The sequence below is a fragment of the Rhamphochromis sp. 'chilingali' genome, assembly GCF_963969265.1.
Source record: "Rhamphochromis sp. 'chilingali' genome assembly, chromosome: 18".
Classification (NCBI taxonomy): Eukaryota; Metazoa; Chordata; class Actinopteri; order Cichliformes; family Cichlidae; genus Rhamphochromis; species Rhamphochromis sp. 'chilingali'.
In genome coordinates this window covers 24,961,199-24,979,937 of record NC_137945.1, presented here as the reverse complement: position 1 = coordinate 24,979,937, position 18,739 = coordinate 24,961,199, and the positions used below count along the sequence as shown (strand labels likewise).

Genomic DNA, 18,739 nt, shown 5'->3' with positions numbered 1-18,739 from the left:
CTACTTTTACAACACATTTTATAACGTTTTATAATACGGCAACAAATAAACAACTACAACATTCTCTGGGGGGTGGATACCTCATACATACTACATACTCTAACTCCCCCACCTAAACTGTTGAAGCTGGAGGGTGGTCTCTGAAAGTATAACTAACCACACCTAGTTCTCTTTTCATATTTGCAATAATAATTGTCAGTTTATTTCAAGACAGCCTTACTAGTCTTGAAATATTACTACTTTAAGTACTAAGCTAAAGTTAGCTGCTAAGCTACTGTTAGCTACTCTGACAGTAGCATAAGCTAACAGCATGTAGTTTAGGTTAATAACTGCAACAGGTCCTAAATATAACTTATTAAGGGGAAAAAATGTTTTACTTTCCTTGCAGTCCTACAGCAGTAGAGCCTGAAAAATGTAAATATTTTCTACACTCATTTGGTTCATTTTATTTATTTCAAATATTCTGATTTCCTGTCCTCACCGAACCCCTATTTTTAAAAAAATCCTCGAACCCTGGTGGAAACACAGCACTCTTGTTTAATTTTCTGGGGCATTTTTCCTCTGCTTCTTCATTATAACATATCAAAAGTAAACAAAAAACTCTATCAATAAATAATGTATACAATTCTTTTTTGTTGTGTCTATACAAAACACATTCATTGGTGCTGTTTGCAATATTAATGGCTCAGTATGAGAATAAATATATTAACATTTTTTTGTAGCAATGATGAGAAGCAATACAACTCTGGCCATTTATGACAACACTACGCCAATAACTGGTTACAGTTAACATTCAAGCTGGAAACATTGGGAAACACCCCGGTTCTGTTCACAGTTAATAAAATCTACCGACAATAACAGAGGCTTAATCTGTTAGATGTTGTTCTTGTTCCATATGTTCCCATTAGTGTCAAAAAAGATGTTAAAGCAGGGCTTCCTTGTAATTTATAGGGCAGGCTTGGCCATCTCCAGGCCTCGAGGTGTCCTGCAGGTTTTAGATCTCACACCTGAATCAAATGATTAGTTCATTACCAGCCTTTGGAGAACGTCAAGACATGAGGAGGTCATTTAGCCATTTAAATCAGCTGTGATGATCAAGGACACATCTAAAACCTGCAGGACACCAGCCCTCCAAGCCTGGGTTTGGACACCACTGTTATAGGGTTTTACCATATGAACATGCAGTTTTCTTTGGTCTTCAGTCAAACCTCATTATATCCACTTTCAAAACAACAAGATGGCAACAGCTAAAAGGCTCAGCTCAAGGCTTTACAAGGTCCATCTTACTGTCGCCAAATTTACAGTCATCTTTTAAAATTTACTGACCACAGAACACAAACTAAATATGTTTTTCATATACCACCATTACGTTAATCCAGGAAATATGAAGTGGCCTTTGCCTTCTTGAGTGTTATGCTTCTGTTCCAGTTTTTGACACTGAACTTATTAACAGCTCTGTTATGACGTAAGTCTGCCTCAGTCCCAAAAGAGCACGTTTGACAAAGACATTTTGGCTACTCAGAGCATGTTTGCCAACTGCACCAACTGACCCACTTCCAATTTTATGGTGAAAATAGGTTTGAGGTTTTTGGCCCATGGGTGGCTGCGCAGTTGGAATTATTGCCCCATAGAAGAATTATGAAAACACTCGGTGCAGGGCAGGTACAGGATTTCAGAGCTGCTGTAACCACAACCAATCACAAGGGAAAATCTCCCCAAAGCCATTTTTGTGCTGTGTGTGCATTGTAAGCTTCCAGTGCTGGGACTTTGAAGATTACAGTGTCTAGCCTTATCAGATCCAAAAATAATTTTTTAAGTACTGTTTAAAGTTAGTCTTCAAGGACAATTTAAAGTGGGAACCCCAAGGTTAGGTGCAGTAAGAGCCTACTACATTTTACAATATTTAGACCCTTGTTACATTTGCCATTACTGGAAGTGGAAATTGGCAAATGTTACTAAAGAACATGATGCACTTAAATTCAAACTCATGACTGTTTCTAGAAGTAAGACGTGCTACATCTGAGCACTAACATTTGCACCAATTTCACTGTCACTTAGCGAGTAGTTTGCAAGTATTTACCCTCTGTGCCAACTACTGGTCACTATGACAACCCTACTATCATCCCTGTATATGACTGTTAGCATCCTCCAGCAGCCACTCACCATCTGATCATGAAATATAAATGTTATTATTTTTTCTGGTATGTTTTTCCAACATTTTTCCATGGTGAGGTTGCTAGCCCCACGCCCAATCCTCCTTTCTCATCCTGGACTTCGAACCAGGCAATGGCGGTATGGGAGTGTACATCAGTGAAAACATTCTAGATTAAAGGTATGGATGTCCTGTGTCCATTTTTTGGTAAACTGGATAAATATAATGTATAGATGTGCTGTCTGTACTTCACAGATTAAAAGGTAATTTGAAAGTTCTTAGATAATGGCAATGAAGTCACAGCCCCAACTTGCGTTGAAACATTAAGTCCACACACAGCGTGCAGTGTGTGCTATCCCATGCTTTGATTTTCACAGCCCTCCTCCACACCTTCTCTTTCTGTCTCTCTCTCACTCTCTCTTCTATCTCCATGTCCCTTTCACTGGGGTTTATGCTTTTATCAGTTTAGACTGCCAGGATTCAAAGCCAAAAAAATCATTGTCCTCCCAACTGACTCACTGCCAAATCTACTGACCACCCTACGACTAAATAGTTGATCTCATTCATAGATATCCATCAGGTTATGGTTTTTGAGTCAACTGGTGAAGCATGCTGCACACATGCACATATTTCATATGTCTTAATACAGATCGCTGGAGCCCTATCATTTCTTGGTGGTGTGAAGCTGACTGCATGACTACATTTATTATGCAAATATCCAGTCTGTTTTAGCGATGGCAATGTGTGGGCTGTAATCGGGTTATTTTTATACCAAGCTGACCCATTTCTACTGTTTGCCTGTGTCCAAAGTTTAAACAAGCCAGTGCCCAGCTCTGATGGAGCCACATGGCACGGATAGTAACATCACGGCTGGGTTAATGGAGATCAGCTGTCTGCCTTATGTCAAAACTTCCTAGAAGGAGGTGCAATCACATCATTGATGGGCTACGACTGGAGCCAAGGACCCAGATGTACTGCTTTCCTGTGTCATTTGCTCTTGAATGTCGATCTAGGCCATAATTTGCAATGGTAAAATTAGAGGTTTGGTGAGCATAATGTGCAATGTTCTGTGCAACTTCCTATGTAGGCATGCTGCCTACGTTTGTCTCACCAGAAATTTCTAACTGTATCTTTTTTTCACGGGGGTGGGGGAATTATTGCTCATAAAACTAAGCTTTCAAGTAAATTAAGGCTCTTTGTGGATTTCGAAATATCTATCTATCTATCTATCTATCTATCTATCTATCTATCTATCTATCTATCTATCTATCTATCTATCTATCTATCTATCTATCTATATATATATATATATATATATATATATATATATATATATATATATATACACACACATATACACTAGGGGTGCAACGATACACAAAATTCACGGTTTGGTTCAGTTCGATACTTTGGTGTCACGGTTCAATATTTTTTCGATACAAAAAAATGTTCATGCCTTTTTAATTTGTCATTTATTAAAATTATAAATATATATATTGACTCAAAAGTACAGTTTTTAAATTTAATGTTGCTGAAACAAGAAAATAATGAAAAAAATAAATCTATCTGATCGAGAAATCACTCATCTCTGGAAAAGAGAGTTTAATTTCGTTTAGCGTTGAGGCAGTTGCCATGTTGCAACGAGCTCTCACTTGCGCTGCGCTTAGTGGATCTGCGCTCGACAGTGCAGCCTAGGCGGAGTAGTCGAACGCAGATCCACTGAGCGCTCAACACAGACAGCATCGTCAGAAGAAAAGTTGATCAAATAAATTTAAAATTTTGTATTGTTCGATATATATGCATACCGAACCGAAAACACTGTATCGAACGGTTCAATACCGATACGAGTATTGTTGCACCCCATATCTCTGCTAATTAATGCTAAGTAACAGCCTAATAAAATACAAGCCTTTCACTCAAAACTGAGTTTATAAAAAAATCACCATACACTTGTTATGCTTCATTGTGCTTAGGCCTCAGTCATGACATCAGAATCAGAATACTTTATTGATCCCTAGGGGAAATAATTTCAGTCAGGAACCCCCTGGAAACTTCCAGTCTCTAGGGAAAAATAAATGTTCCCGATGGAACTGGGTCGTGGTCGCTGGAATTTGTTGGCAGTCGCTGAATGCAATCAGTTGGTTGTGGGTGTTGCACCAAAAACCTGTTTATGATTGCTTTGGACACTGGAAAATTGCAACATTTGACCATGGTTTACATGGAAGATGCTGATTTGTCTACGAACACTTTCTAGCTAATCACCAAGTACGAGCATCCTAGAATATTTCCTTTGATTGTTGGGTTTTCGCTGGGCTTTACATAAAGGTGACAAAACCAATGTACAGTTAACATGCATTTATTCACACACCTGCCACAACTATAAGGCAACACAGCAGCTTAGACAAAAACAGCAGCTGTATTTTATGGTTGTAATGTGAGATGCATGAGATACTCTAAGATTAAATGAAGTAATGCTGACATTTGTTTATGAGTCGGATCAGTTTTCATTCAAAAGAAAAGTAACTGTGAGAAACACCCCAAAATGATTCTGGGTTCAGACACTAGTAAATTGGTCCAACTGTGAAATAGACTGTTGTTCGAACACATGAGTTATTTCTCACTGGAGAAGTTTTCCTTCTACTTGGCTTCAGTACCATATGATAACATAGTAATCAATTTGAGAACTTGTTGAAGAGTCGAGTCCACGCTGTGCTAGGCTGACCCAGAGTTTCATCTGGAGAGGGGATAGGAGCCAGTGTGATCCCACCCAACATCAGGAAGCACATCACAAATTAAACATGTCATGAATCCCAACAAAGTGAGGGAAATACCTGTTTCAAATTACATTTTGCTGATGAACTGTGGTCTATTTAACGTCTTGGCCAATTATCCAATGTGGAAGTGTAATGGGATTACTTATCCCCAAAGGAGATTAGAAACTCTTTAATTACCAACTACTGCTCTCTCTTCATCATATCTCTTTAAAAATTATTATTATTGTTATTTTGTTCCTTGAAAAAGGGAGACAGACGGGCAGCTTTAAATTCATGCTGCCAGGAGATCCAGGAGGTCTGACTGGGAGCAGATGCAGCAGTTATGAGACATAGTCGTGTTTGCATAGGGAGGCTTTGAGGAGCCTGGCAGGGCTTTGCGCTGGTGGGAGGACCAGTTGGAAAGGGCCAGAACCTTTCAAATAGGGTATTCAGGATTATTGAGTGAGAGAGGAAGTCATTAAGGAGTGGAGAGGAAGAGAGACGTGAGTGCGAAAGAGTTAGCCAAAAGAGAGAGGAAGTGTGGATGAGCGAATGATTTCAACCATCCAACAAACTTCTAGATGAGCACAAGGAGGACAAAGAAAAGACTTCATATTTTTAACACGGTAAAAATCATTGTAAATTTGCATCGTTACAAAGTGAGCATGAAATGAGGAAGTTATTTAACTCCCACAAAGAATGAGTGACAGAGCAGTTCAGCAGGGTTGTGCTTGTGCAGTTTATTCAGCATCGACTATCACATGCAATAAAAATTACACGTCTTCACTGATTACACGAGTGGTTTTGAGTTGTGGAACATACAGTCAATATATTCTAGGAAAAACATGTATTCATACTGTTAGTAAATGACACCACAATGGCCAACGAGAGAAGTTGTTTTTGTGCTAATAACTGCACAGTGGATTTATGAATGGAAAATGTTCAAATTGAGTTCAGTTGAACTCATAATTTGCCATTCATCTTTAGCAATTTTGTCACAGCCCTGGATTTTCAAAAAGAGGTGGATCCTATATGAACAGAAAAAGATAAACACATGTCTGCTACCCAAGAAAGGACCCAGATACTGTGGAAAGCCACTGAGTTCAAGTTCCACTGTCTGTGCTCTAAAGATCGCTTGTATTAGTTTAAAGCCTCGGTAAAAGAAGCCTCGACTGGTTACTTTGCAGACATAATCTCTTCCTCAAAAATGAATCCCAAGAACGCCTTTGTTATTATCAACAACTGCATTTTGACACCTCTTTCTTCTTTACTGTATTTTTCTGTCAGAGGCAGTGATTACTGCCTTCATTACTAAATGAAGTTAAATGAAGTTAACCTCTAGCCCACTGAATGCAATACCATATTATACTATAACTATAACTATACGTATACTATAGTAGTAACTATGGTTTTTGGTGATGCCAGGGTGTGCTGTGATCTTATTCTAGAGAGGTTTTTACCAAACAACAAACTGAAAAAAAGAAAAAGAATATGGGAAGGAATAAAATAACGACACGTTTAAGTCAGAGTTTGGGAGGTCGTCTTCTGAGGGTTTGCAAGATAGATCATCACCTTAATTAATTTCATTGACTGAGGTTTCTTCTTTTGTTCTGTAGGGTTTTCATCAGATTCCTCTCCGCTGTCCTGTGGTGTCCAACAAGGCTCAGTTCTTGGGCCTTTGCTGTCCTGTATATGTCATGATAAAAAGAAGGCACATCTTCTGTCAGTTCTAAGGTTTCTAACATTGTTGTGGATTAATTTTTAGCCCACTCTACAGCTTTGGTTTGGTTTGCAGGACATTATTTTTGCACAGTTCTAACAAGGTCCTTCCACAGCATTTAAGTCAGAATGAGGTCTGGATTTTGACTGGGCCTTTGCAACAACTTCATCCTTTTTTTTTGGGTAATTCTGTTTTATCTTTGCTGATGATCATTTTCCAGTTGCACCTTCAAGTTTGGACAAAGCTTTAACTGTCAGATTTAGCTAGGATGTTGGCTCTACATTCGACTTTATAATACTGTGGTGAACAGAGGAGCCTCTGGAGTGAGAACGGGCTGTCTGAGGAGTTCATGGCTGACTCAATAACTGCAAGGTGCCTAGGTGGCCTTTTTCTGTTGCCTTTGAAGTACTCATTATCAAAAATTTAGATAGATATTTAGCTTTATTTTTCATCAAAGTCATTGCAGCTTATCTCCTATCTTGGCTTCTAGAATGCCTTAATTTTATGATTTACCATTTTTTATGGCCTACCGCTGAAAAGACGGAGGTTCAGATGAACATAACAAACCTCAGAAAACTGAGACTAGAGCTTTAAATGTGCAGCTAAAGATGCTCGTGTATGCCTTCATATTGTTGTTTATCAACAATCGTAGTATGCTTTTACTCTCTTAGGCAGTCTTGTGGGTTATTTTAAATACTTCCTCACGTTCAGGATCCAGTTTAATATTTTTATTCATGCACACAGAGCATTGTAGTATTGTCTTTTACCCTCAGACAAATATGCTAAATTTGCTGTTTGTCCCACACACCTGCTAAAAGACTTGGTTTCATGGATTCTTTTAAATGGAAGATAAAAACATATCTGTTTAGACATGGGACAGCCTGGTGGCATAGTGGTTGATACTGTTAGTACTGCCTTAAAGCAAGAAGGTTCTGGGTTAGAATCCACTCTGTCTTTTGTGTGGCGTTCTGGTGTCCTTCCACAGTCCAAACACATGAATTAAGTGGGGTTAGGTTAACTGCTGATTCTAAATTGGCCCTGAATGGTTGTTTGTCTCTCTGTGTTAGTCCTGTGACAGATAAGCGACCTATTCACTTTGTAACCCGCCTCTCACCCTGTGACAACTGGGCTACACTCCAGTCCCCTCATCACACTGAATTGGATAAATGGAAGAAAATGGATGGATGGATGTTTAGACACGTGTGGCAGATTTGTTTTTTTGGGGGGTTTTTTCCATGTATTTATGTACTTTGTGTACTGTTTTGAAATAAAATGTTACATTTAAGTGTTTTTCAATGCATATTTTTTAATCTCTGGATTGATTTTTATTACATTTTATGCTTTGTAATCACACTGTGACATCTGGCCAAATGTGCTCTACATAATTATGATTACATAAATATATTATGTTATCTTTATCTAAATTGGAGCTATGCTTTTTATGATTTTATGCGACCTGTAGAGACTTTAAGTACTCTGAGTCAGCTCGTCTTTTTTTTAACATTCTCTTTTTTATTGCCACTAGCTAATTCTTCCTGGAATTTGTGAGTCACATTAGGCATCTACCATAACTGTGCATCTAATTTTATCTTTACCTGGTAATTTCACTGCTTTCCAGGAAGCTGCTTTTTTTTAAATTTCATAATATACATGCATGCTTTCATGATGTTTCTACAAGTTATTAAACAAGACGTCTGTCTGTAAATTAATAATCGTCATCTCTAAAGTTTGCAAATTAAAGCTTGTTACATTAATTTTAAAATACTCTACTGGGTGTCTACATTCTCATCACTGACGAGGCATCCTAACCACTTCAGAACAGAGCTGTGCAAAAGAAGAATCAATAATTCATGAGTCCGAGCTTCACCTTGTTAGACACACAATAAATTTTACCCTTTCCTATGAGTTGACACAAAGTGTTTGTCATTTCCTGTCCAGATACAATAAACTTACATCTGCAAACTATAATTAATACTTCCTCCATGAAGTGTAATAAGCAAGATGATGGTTTTTTTTAAGAGTTAGCGTGACATGATGCCCTGCAGAACTCACGTGGATCACACGGGGTTCAAGCCAAACTGTGCCTGTTCTGACGCTCCTAGTGTTTTTCAAAACTTTAAATGGAGTTTTATCCATTTAGTGTGAGAATTTGTCCCAGGATAAAGCTGGAGTGTGTGTGCAAAGTCAACTCTCATTAATAGCCTAATAGTGTGGCTCACCTACCTTTTGCTGTGGCACACATGCTGCTTGTTCCTCGTCCCCTGGTGTTAGTTTAAGTAGAAAATCATTGACCTGGGTCATTATGCCTGCCCCTTCTTTATTATACGAGGAGATTAAACAGAGGCTCTTTAATGTGGAACTTTTTGTGTATTAGTGAGGACCCAAGTGCCATTGCAAAAGCAATATAACTCTGTTTACCAATAATAAATGACACAGATTTGTCACAGTCTTTTATTAATGCAAAGATGAGACTTTGATGAAAGGTTTCTTTGTAAAAGGAGCGCTCTTAAACCGTGAACACATCACTTTCTCTACGGTGACAACACTCCTGATGGCATCATTACCTTATACTGGAAGCCAAGTTGACACACAGGAGATATCGGAGTAGGATTACACACCCACACTGAGGGTGGTGGTTGAACACTGAGCCTGTCATCGCCCTCTATTGGCAAAGGAGGGTTTAAAACATGGATACAGAAATCCCATACGCATGGGCACAGGAGCACATTACATGTAGCTTGGCTGTGGCTGATAGAAATCATAAAAATAAGAATGTAAATCTAAATATACATAGCAGTATAGGGAGAAGGTATTAAAAACGATATAAAAACCATGTAAACATTTTATTATTTTTAAAATATATTTAACTTGCACTTTTATGCTACTCAGTTTAATATTTACATCATAAAAGCTTATGGGGCATTTATGAACAGTCACAATTTTCTACTCGTCTCAAGTTATGAAATAAAGTTGGTTATATTAGCACAATAATAAGCTGTCCCTGCTTGTTGCCATGTGAAAAATGCCATGGAGCCAAATACGGAAGCCTGCGTGTTTATTTACCCAAAGAGAAGAACAATAGCAGAATACGCTGAGTGGGAAAATAGCGCTTCTTACGTTTGTGTCAAACTGCACTGGCAGGATGAGGACTGTTATGTTTTTATCTGGGATTTTGATGAGGATGGGGATGGGAGGGGGCGCTCGTGCCAGTGTGCACATGCGCATTCGGTGGGAAACACGATTGAAAACGGGCAGCTATGCCGCGCGGTGCAGAAAACGGGCTGGACGCGTCCGCTTGGAACAACGGCCGGTGTACCGGAGGACTGACCCGGGGACTGTGGGACCAGGAGGCGCCTGAGAGGCGTTAACAGCGATTCTTTCCCCGGGGATAACCTCCTCCCGAAACCGCGGCGAAAGCAGCGGGTGCAAGGGCTCGACGAATCCGCTCCTTCGCCCATTTCACTCCCCCGTCCTCTGCTTTCGGCACCGCAAGAGAGACAGCGAGACATCAGCGATGTTGCTGCCAAATGTGTAGGATTTATTCCCGCTGCCCATTTCTCTGTGTCGCCTGTAAATAAAACTGAGCGCAGACAATAAGCTCCAACAGCGGGTGTCACTATGGTTTTATTGGCGCTCCGCAGTAGGAGATGTCTTAATAGCTGCTGTATGGGGACGTTATGCTTGCAGTTGTTGCTGTGGATTTTATGTGCCGTGAACGGAGAGGAGCAGTCTTTCAGTGTAGAGGTAAGAGGACTGATTTGTTGACATCCAAGAGATTTTCCCGCACAACAACAGCTTCACGGTTTTTGTTAAATTAAACTGTGTTATTTTTATCCTCATTTAAAAGAATGATAATAATAATAAAGTGTTAGAGTTGCTCTGTAACTCCAGTCCCTTGTGCTGATGTTTCACCGACCACAACAACAGAGCCTTTGTGAGATGCCCAGCTGGGTTGTAGTTCTACCCAGTTCGTTAGCCGCTTTTAGACAGTTTCCCAAGGAATGTGCATTTCTGAATGGAAGTGCAGGTATTGTTAGAGGGTTTCAAAGCTTTATTTCCCTCCCCAGCTTGTGCTTGTTTGTGTTCTCAGAGTGCTGAAACATTGAATTTTGGATTGAAACAAAATGTGGGCTACCTTAATGTAAAAAAACAAACAAAAAAAACCACACACAAACAAAATAACATTTCCACTCTTATCTAGGTATGTAAACAATGCATAACCCTATGATTTTAAAAACTGAGCCAGCATGAGCAACGATGTCAGAAGTCAATGGGCAGACATTCAGAGTGGGTATGTGCGAGATTATTGTGTTTTAGTGGTTTTACTGCATTCGCATACCCCGTGTCTGCAAAAACAAACAAAAAACAAACAAACTCAGGTCTAAGGCTTCACTCTGCAGGAAGGAGATCTTATGGGGTCACAGAGAACAATGTGGGCAGCCAGATGAGAATTTAACAAAGCAGGGAAGGTTCCTTCACAAAGGCAGCTTGTATTCTGAAACGACCGCCCGGCTTAATGGGTAGTTGAACGTCTTCAGGCTACAAGTGTTGTGCCAATGAACTCTGAGACTCAGACTTTTAAAAAGAATCTCTCCAACTTCTGCTAGTGTTTCTTTCAAGATGGTGTGCAACTTAATCTGTGGCTTTTGCCGTGCACGTCTGCCCCTTTTACATCCAGAGAAGGCTGTGACACTGCGCTCAGCAGCCCCTTTCCTGTCTGTCTCTCTCACACATGCACACACATGCAAACAGGAGCCGCTGCACAGGATCATCCTGGCATGTGTACTGACAGTGACTCGAGTCCCACATCCACATTTCCACATGATTTGCAAGCTGGGCATGCCAGAGGCAGAGAGGCAGCACTGACCTGATCTCTGGTAAAAAAATAAAAATAATAATAATAACAACCCGTGCTGCTCGGTACCATTTAACCTGGTGAAAAACGCATTATTAGCGTTAACATCATCGTTCTCTCGCAGAGCGTTCCCTTCTCCCACGTCGTCCACCTCCACTTGAATCTTATTATCCACCTCCAGCCCTTGCATCTGTTGTTTCTTTGTGTCACTGAATTGTGAATGTGCTCAGCGGTCGTGGCTCTCTTTTTCTTTTTTGTCTTTTTTCAAAGTCTCTCAACTTTAATAAGTCATTCTCAGGAAGCCAAATGGTCTGGAGCTGATTAACTTTGACAACCTACAAATAAATGCAACAGCACCAGTGTGCATATTAATGCAGAGTACCTCAAGATGAGCCCCTGCTGTGCCTGTCAGGTAAAGATGCCAGCGAGCTCACAAGCGTGCTTACAGTAGTTTGATATCTATGATTTCTGTGTTTTCATGCACGTGTGGAGGACTGAAAAAGCCTCCACACGTTCTCATTCATTTGCTAGTGAAAAGTGGGCTTTCTGCTGTAATGCGAGACATTTTCTGGTCCCTAATTTAGCTGTCGTCTTTGTCACAAATGAGACGAGAGAGGCGTCGAGGCTGCCGAAAGTTGCACTCTGCTATGCACAACAACAACAAGTTTGATTTAAGCATCAGGTGGGCTTTAAACTGACAAGTTGCTTCAATTGGGAATGCCCGGCATGGGAGAAAAGAGCAATGAATGAGGCTTAAAGAAAAACCCCCAAAAGAAAGTGTTTAATTTGATCCTAAGGGGTATTCAAAGAAAAGCAAAGTCACAGTAAAGCACATGCTGTGCAGTCCCACTCCAGGCTGGTAGAATTTGGCTGCAGTTTCGCAATCTTTCTAAACAGTTTCTGTTTGGAGACTGTGCTGCTTTCACTGGAGCCACTCGCTCAGCTGTTAGGGCTGTGTTTACTCCTACACCAAGTGTTCTAGAGAGTAGACACAGATGAGTATTTCCTCTAATTAACAGGTGTGGTTTGAGGTGGGAGGTCATCCTGAGCCTGCCCTGTGATTACTGGTCAGACTGCGGTCTTTTAGAAAACCTCACCCTTTTGGATGGAGCCTTTGCTGCCGACCTTCCTGGATTTGTCTTCACAGACAAAGTGGCTGTAATGCTGTCATTCCCCCACTTGTTTCTCCTGTTTCCTCTTGCTTTGGATGACATTTTCACAGGAAGGACAGCCTGTCACTCGGTGATAAGAGTAATTAATAGGAACGTGTAACACCTCACTTCAGCACTATACATGGCTACTGCAGAAAGATTTCTGAAAGCTCTTCAGCTTTCGTCCATTCGATTGTCTCCCCTGAAGTAATTCTCTCTGCAAATTGGACAGCGCCATTAACAATGGCTCAGGCTCGACTTAATTTTGTTTATCTCCTTGTGAGTATTATTTTCTGTTTCAGTCCAGATTGATTTTACATGGATGAGCCAACGTTTTTTGTGCGACAGCCAATAAAGTAAGTGCTTTCTCTGCGAGGCGTCATGCTGTAGGTGGGCCTTGCAGGCAGTTGATTTATCTCAGGTTATTTTTATCATTAGCTCTTACATAATTCAGAGTAATTAAAACAGAGAGATTTCCCCCCTATCCCTGTTTGACAATATCAGACAGTTAGAGGGAGAAATGTAACTTAATATTTTATAAGCGTTTTCTCCACTTAGTGTCACAAATGCAGAGACATGCCGAGCTGTGCTCGGCCACGCTCCAAGTTTGTCTGAAGTAGAGATGCACAGATCGATGGGCCAGTCGGCTGTTTTCAGCTGATTGGCCATGATGGATGACTGGCTGATCAGCCTCTGGTGTGTCTGATTTCATGCTGATCTTCTAACACACATACCAAAATGTAACTACACTGGAGATACTCATTTCAAGGAAATGTATGATTCCATTTTACACTGTTATACTTCCAAGATCACCTCCTACCCTTAAACCCCCCTTAAATGACTATGTATAGTTGTGGTACTCTTGTCTTCTGCTAGCTGTACCTGACACAGTTTGGCCTTGAAATAATTTTCCTTCCTTTTCTTTCCTAAAGTTGAAAGTAGCTGTCTGTATAGTCTCACAGATGTTTCATCAATCTGTCACTTCGCAGTTAATCGTGTATTCTTCTTCTGTTCTGTTGTTTAATAGTGGTCGGTAAATAAAGCCTCTATATGCTTTACCACTACCTTTTAGTGGCAGTGCTTAGCATGCTACCAGGTAAAGTAAATGTATATCATTTAAACAAAAAATAGTTGCATAAAGTAGCTAGTTTTCTTACAACTCGATGCTTATTCAGATAATCAAAAATCATCTTAGCTAGGGATACACCAATACCGATACTGGTATCGGGTATCGGGGCCGATACTGTAAAATGTGTGTGTACTCATACTCGTAAAAGTTAACCGATACCATGAACCGATACTAACTTATTTCGTTAATCAGAGGGTGGCTTGTCATTTTTGTTGTAGTTTTTTAGATTGGCCACTAGGGGGACATCCTGCGTTAAACAGGCACAGGGTTAGACGAGTCAGACTGGCAGCTCCAGATAAAAAAAGAGAAACTGGAGGCTGCTGTAGCTAGGCTAAACAAAATGTCAGCAGTGTGGACTGGGAACAGCCAACTTTAACTCAGGTTTTGGAAAAGCGATGAAAAATGTCAAGAGAAAATCCACGGGCAGTTAAAATAACAGAGGCTCTGACTCATTTTATCGCTCTGGATGACCAGCCAATGCCAGTCGTGGAAAACATAGGATTCTTCTCAGCATACCCGAGCTGCGATATGAAATTCCCAGCCGCCCACACATCAGGGAGATAATGGTGCCAAAACTTTCTAAAGAGGTAAAGACAAGCAGTGTGTGCGCGATGTCAGTCCTCGGTTTAACGGCAGAGTGGACTGATGATCCACGGGCAGATGGGGAGTTCGTCAATGCCAAATACTTTCGTTATTTTGTTTGTTTGTTTACAATATGGACACTCTGCAACAACTTTAAAGTTTATTTTATTCTCAAACCTAATTTGTATTTATTTTATTCCAAACAGAAGTGTTTATTTATTATTCCGAAAGCTCGAGACAGTGCCAATAGTTCAGTGATATTTTGTTAAATTTCAATTTGGAGACTCTGCAATAATTTAACAGAAGTGCTTATTTGTCACTTGAAATTTTTTTGTGGTCATTTTTATTAATATATTATTTATCGGCAGAGAATAAAATAAAACCTGTCTTCCAATTCATTGCATTTGTGTGTGTGTGTGTGTGTGTGGTAGAAGTATCGGTTTTTGTACTCTGTATTGGCAAGTACTCAGATCCAAGTATCGGTATCGTATTGGTTTGAAAAAATTGGTATCGTTGCATCCCTAATGTTAGCAACATGGCATGCAAGCCCCTGAGCCAACTTTAACATGGTATGCTGGAAGATATATCCATGACACAAAGTGCAGTATCTAAAAGGACTTTGTCTGGGTTCCTTATAATGCTAATGCTAACGTTGAAGCCAGAAGTTTGCCAGTGTAGCATGTGTTGATTCCTAATTTTCTTTGCTAATCTACATATTTTTGTTATTTAACCACTGTGAGATTAATAATCTGTTTAGTTTCACAGTACATTTTCAGTTGAATTATACTGTACAATAAAGCTGTAATATGGAGCACTACAAATAGTCACTCATTTATTATGTACATAACATAAGTTTCCACTGGAGAAGCCTTACAAAGATGATTATGTGTCCTGTCAGTTACAGGAAGAAAAGCAGAATTTTGCCGAAACACTGGAACAACTTTAAGAGAAAAGTGTGTCTGAAACATTTCCTAAGTGTTTGTTTTTCCTCTGGAATTTGAATACTTTGAATATGTTTATATGAATATAAATATGTTATTATGTTATAAAAACATGACCATATACATTTCCATCTGTGTCCAAAGATGGCCGAATCACTCAAAATGTTAATTGTATTGCTTGCAGGTATTTCTGTGATCTGTGATTTACATTTGAGATTCTCTTGGAGCACAACAACACCGATGTGCACCCACTAAAGCCTCGTGAGCGTCACGCTGCCTTGGTTACACTCAGTGTTTCACTGGGAGGCATCAGGTGCAGAGCTGCGCTCTGAGTGTTTGAAGTGTTTGAATCATGCCACTGTGCAACTAGAGACAAAGACAAGTTGCTTAGTCAAAGATAATCTACTGTAAAACAAAGACAGCGCAAAGTTGTACTCCCATCTGTTAACACATCCTTTCTCAGATGGATGAATGAATTAATAAAAGGTGGTTTGGCTAGACTCTGCTGACTGTCGGCTGTGATTATTAACTCCAACCAAGAGTTCTGTCAGCTCGCTCTGTTTGCTCACCTGTTAGTGAGGAATCGTGAAAGAGCCGATCATCATCAATCATAAGGCAGAACCGAACTTTGATCTTTTGTTGCACAGTAATGGACCGGCCATAAGTGTAAAACAGAAGCATACACTTTACATCTTTGTAACAAATATAAACGCTTGTTAGCTTAGCATAATTGAAAAATGAAGATGGCTTGCTTTGTTCTGTCCAAAACTATAAATGCATCAATCAGCATCAATAAACATCTGTATTTACATGTATATTAATTATCCTACAAACTTGAACTGGAATGTATTGTTATACCTAGAGCTGGGCGATATAAGATTTTTTCATATCACGATATGTTTTTTTCATTTCAGGCGATAACGATATCTATCACGATATAAGCCAAATAACTATATTTGTAAGATTTAAATGTGCCGTTGCTCACAAGTAAAATGTGAAATAATCAGCAGCTTGTTTTTATTTAAATATTTATTTCCCATAATAAGTTCAACAGGGTAGATGTACTTAAGGAACATGAGACTTTTTCAGATAAATAAAGGCAAATATTGCAAACTACACAAAAGGCAGCCGCTAAAGCGTTTAAGTTTCAAAATAGAACAAACGAAACAGACGACTAAATTGTCAATTCCACTTAGAAACAAAATATTAATTCTAAAAATAAATCTTAGTTCGTTTTACAGAAGAACAGACAAAACTGACTAACTTTTGTCAATATCAAATAAACTGAGAACTAAAAGGAAATTCTCAATCTCTCCTTGTTGTATAGCTGAGCTTTTCAAACAGTTTTAACAGTTACTTTAGTCTGACAAAAGCCGAATGACGAATTAGCGCTTCCAGTCAGAGACTGAGGCTACGTCCACACGTACACGGGTATTTTTGAAAACGGAGATTTTCCGTTTCCGTTTTAAAAAATAATCCCGTCCACACATAAAGGGAGAAATGAAGGAAAACGCTGCTATGAACATGCCAAAGCAGCAGGTGGCGCTAGATTCCTAACCGTGGGAAAAAGTAAACAAAGCTGGGGCATAGAAGCAGAACAGAGTCGTATGTGTGGAGGGACAGTAACTGTGTGTATATGTAAGCATTTAAACACTGCAGAGAGTAGAATTAACAGTAACAGTATTGTAGAAATTCATTTCACTGAAACAATAACGTGGCGCACAGTGTGACGTCAAAAAATGCGCACACCTTTGACGCTGCGTTTTCTCCGTTTTTCTGGTCCACACGTAAATGCAAAAACTGAGTTTTCAAAAATCTTCGTTTTCAGTGACCAAAAACGCCGTTTACGTGTGGACGAAAGGTGCAAACGCATAGAAAAATCTGCGTTTTCAAAAATACCCGGGTACGTGTGGACGTAGCGCATGCACCAGTTTATTGTATTTCCAGACTTGCTTTCGGCACAATTTACAGTGCACGCTACTCTGTTTTTTGTCAGACTTGAAATAGCCGAAATACCTTCACACTACGGAACTTCTATGGCTCTTCCGTTCGACAATCTCTCCGGCATTGGAATCATCATCAGTTTTCTCTTCGGTCACGCTCGGTTGATTTTTCTAGTCGGCGCACTCATTTCCTCCATTACCCGGGCGGTACGGTGGCTGGCTGCTTCCCAAACAAATACACGTGCGGCTTGGCACTTGTGCTGTACGTAACAAGTCACGTGACGTGACGCTGCGGCTGTGATTGGTTCGGCTCTGCGCTACGTAATTTGGATTGGCTGTTCTTTTTTTTTTTTAAGTGGACAAGAGCGGCGAGGTCTATCGCGATAGTTTAATTTTTCTATGGAGAAAAAGTTATATCGCGATACATATCGTTATCGTTCTATCGCCCAGCTCTAGTTATACCTATGCAGTGATTAAATTTTTTTTAATACCAACTTGCTAGTTTAACATTTAACTACATGGCTGTTCTGAATCAGCTTCAAATTCAGGTCAGACTACATGAATTGAGCCTGATTATGACCTGCAACAAACAAAGTAGGGTGTTGCTTTGCATCAGGAATGAAAGTGCAACTTGATCATTTTGTATTTCATAGTGTGTCACAGCAACTGAAAGTCAGAGCTGCAATCAGAGGAAGTAGCTTCTTACAAGTTTTCAGAGTCTTCGATGGCAGTTCCTTCAAGTCTGTGACTGAACTGACCGATGTGGTGATTGGCATTGGTGTTGGAGCTGAAATTGAGCACATCCAGTGTCACTTTGTTTTCTGCAAATCTCTAGCTAGAGTCTCCTCCCTGATGACCATCGCACGTGTCCTCAAAGACAGCGCGCACAGAAGGTCACAGAAAGGAAAGATTTTCAGATACACATCCCCCCCCCTAATTATAAAGGGCAAAAATGTTGTGCAGTCTGGGCTAGGCATTATGCTAATCAAAGCTTATTGTCTTCTGTATTTAGCGTAATTTTTAAATGGTCACAAAACAAGAATGGGATGAGAAGTTCTCATCCAACTGTGGCAACAAAATCATGCTTGACAAACTATCCCTTGAGTAAGTTTACAATAATTAAATAAACTATTACTGTGTTATATTCTTTACATAGCTATGTAGGCAGTGTAGCTGCTTTCAGCACTGGGCTAAAGCCAAGCTCAAGTGCTGCCCAGTGCAAACTACTCAGTGCTGTTGTCACTGTGTGAGGAATGGGAGAGCTTCATCCCCACATCTCAGCTCATGTTACCAGTTGGCATGCTCAGCCCCTGAGTGGCATCTGAATAATGGAAAACAATTGATGCGAACGTGTGTGGATGACACACCATGTGCCTGTGTGTCCTGCAGGTCATAGAGAGAATTTATGTTTTAATATAACACCATACACTAGAAAACAGTGTTAACAGACCTCATTTGCTATTTTTGGTGATAATCGTTCACTGTGTGTTTTTTTTTTTTTTCTTTTTTTTTT

General features: G+C 39.8%; 1 protein-coding gene across 2 annotated transcripts in view; it reads left to right on the top strand.

Annotated features, from left to right (window-relative positions):
- Window positions 1–9,837: 9,837 nt before the first annotated feature.
- mmp16a (matrix metallopeptidase 16a (membrane-inserted)) overlaps window positions 9,838–18,739 on the top strand; it is a 75,151-nt gene continuing 66,249 nt past the window's right edge. For both annotated transcript variants that reach the window (XM_080865209.1, XM_080865208.1), the window contains exon 1: window positions 9,838–10,369. In XM_080865209.1, coding sequence (XP_080721335.1) covers window positions 10,244–10,369 — 126 coding nt within the window. In that variant the 5' untranslated portion in view covers window positions 9,838–10,243. The remainder of the gene's footprint in view (window positions 10,370–18,739) is intronic.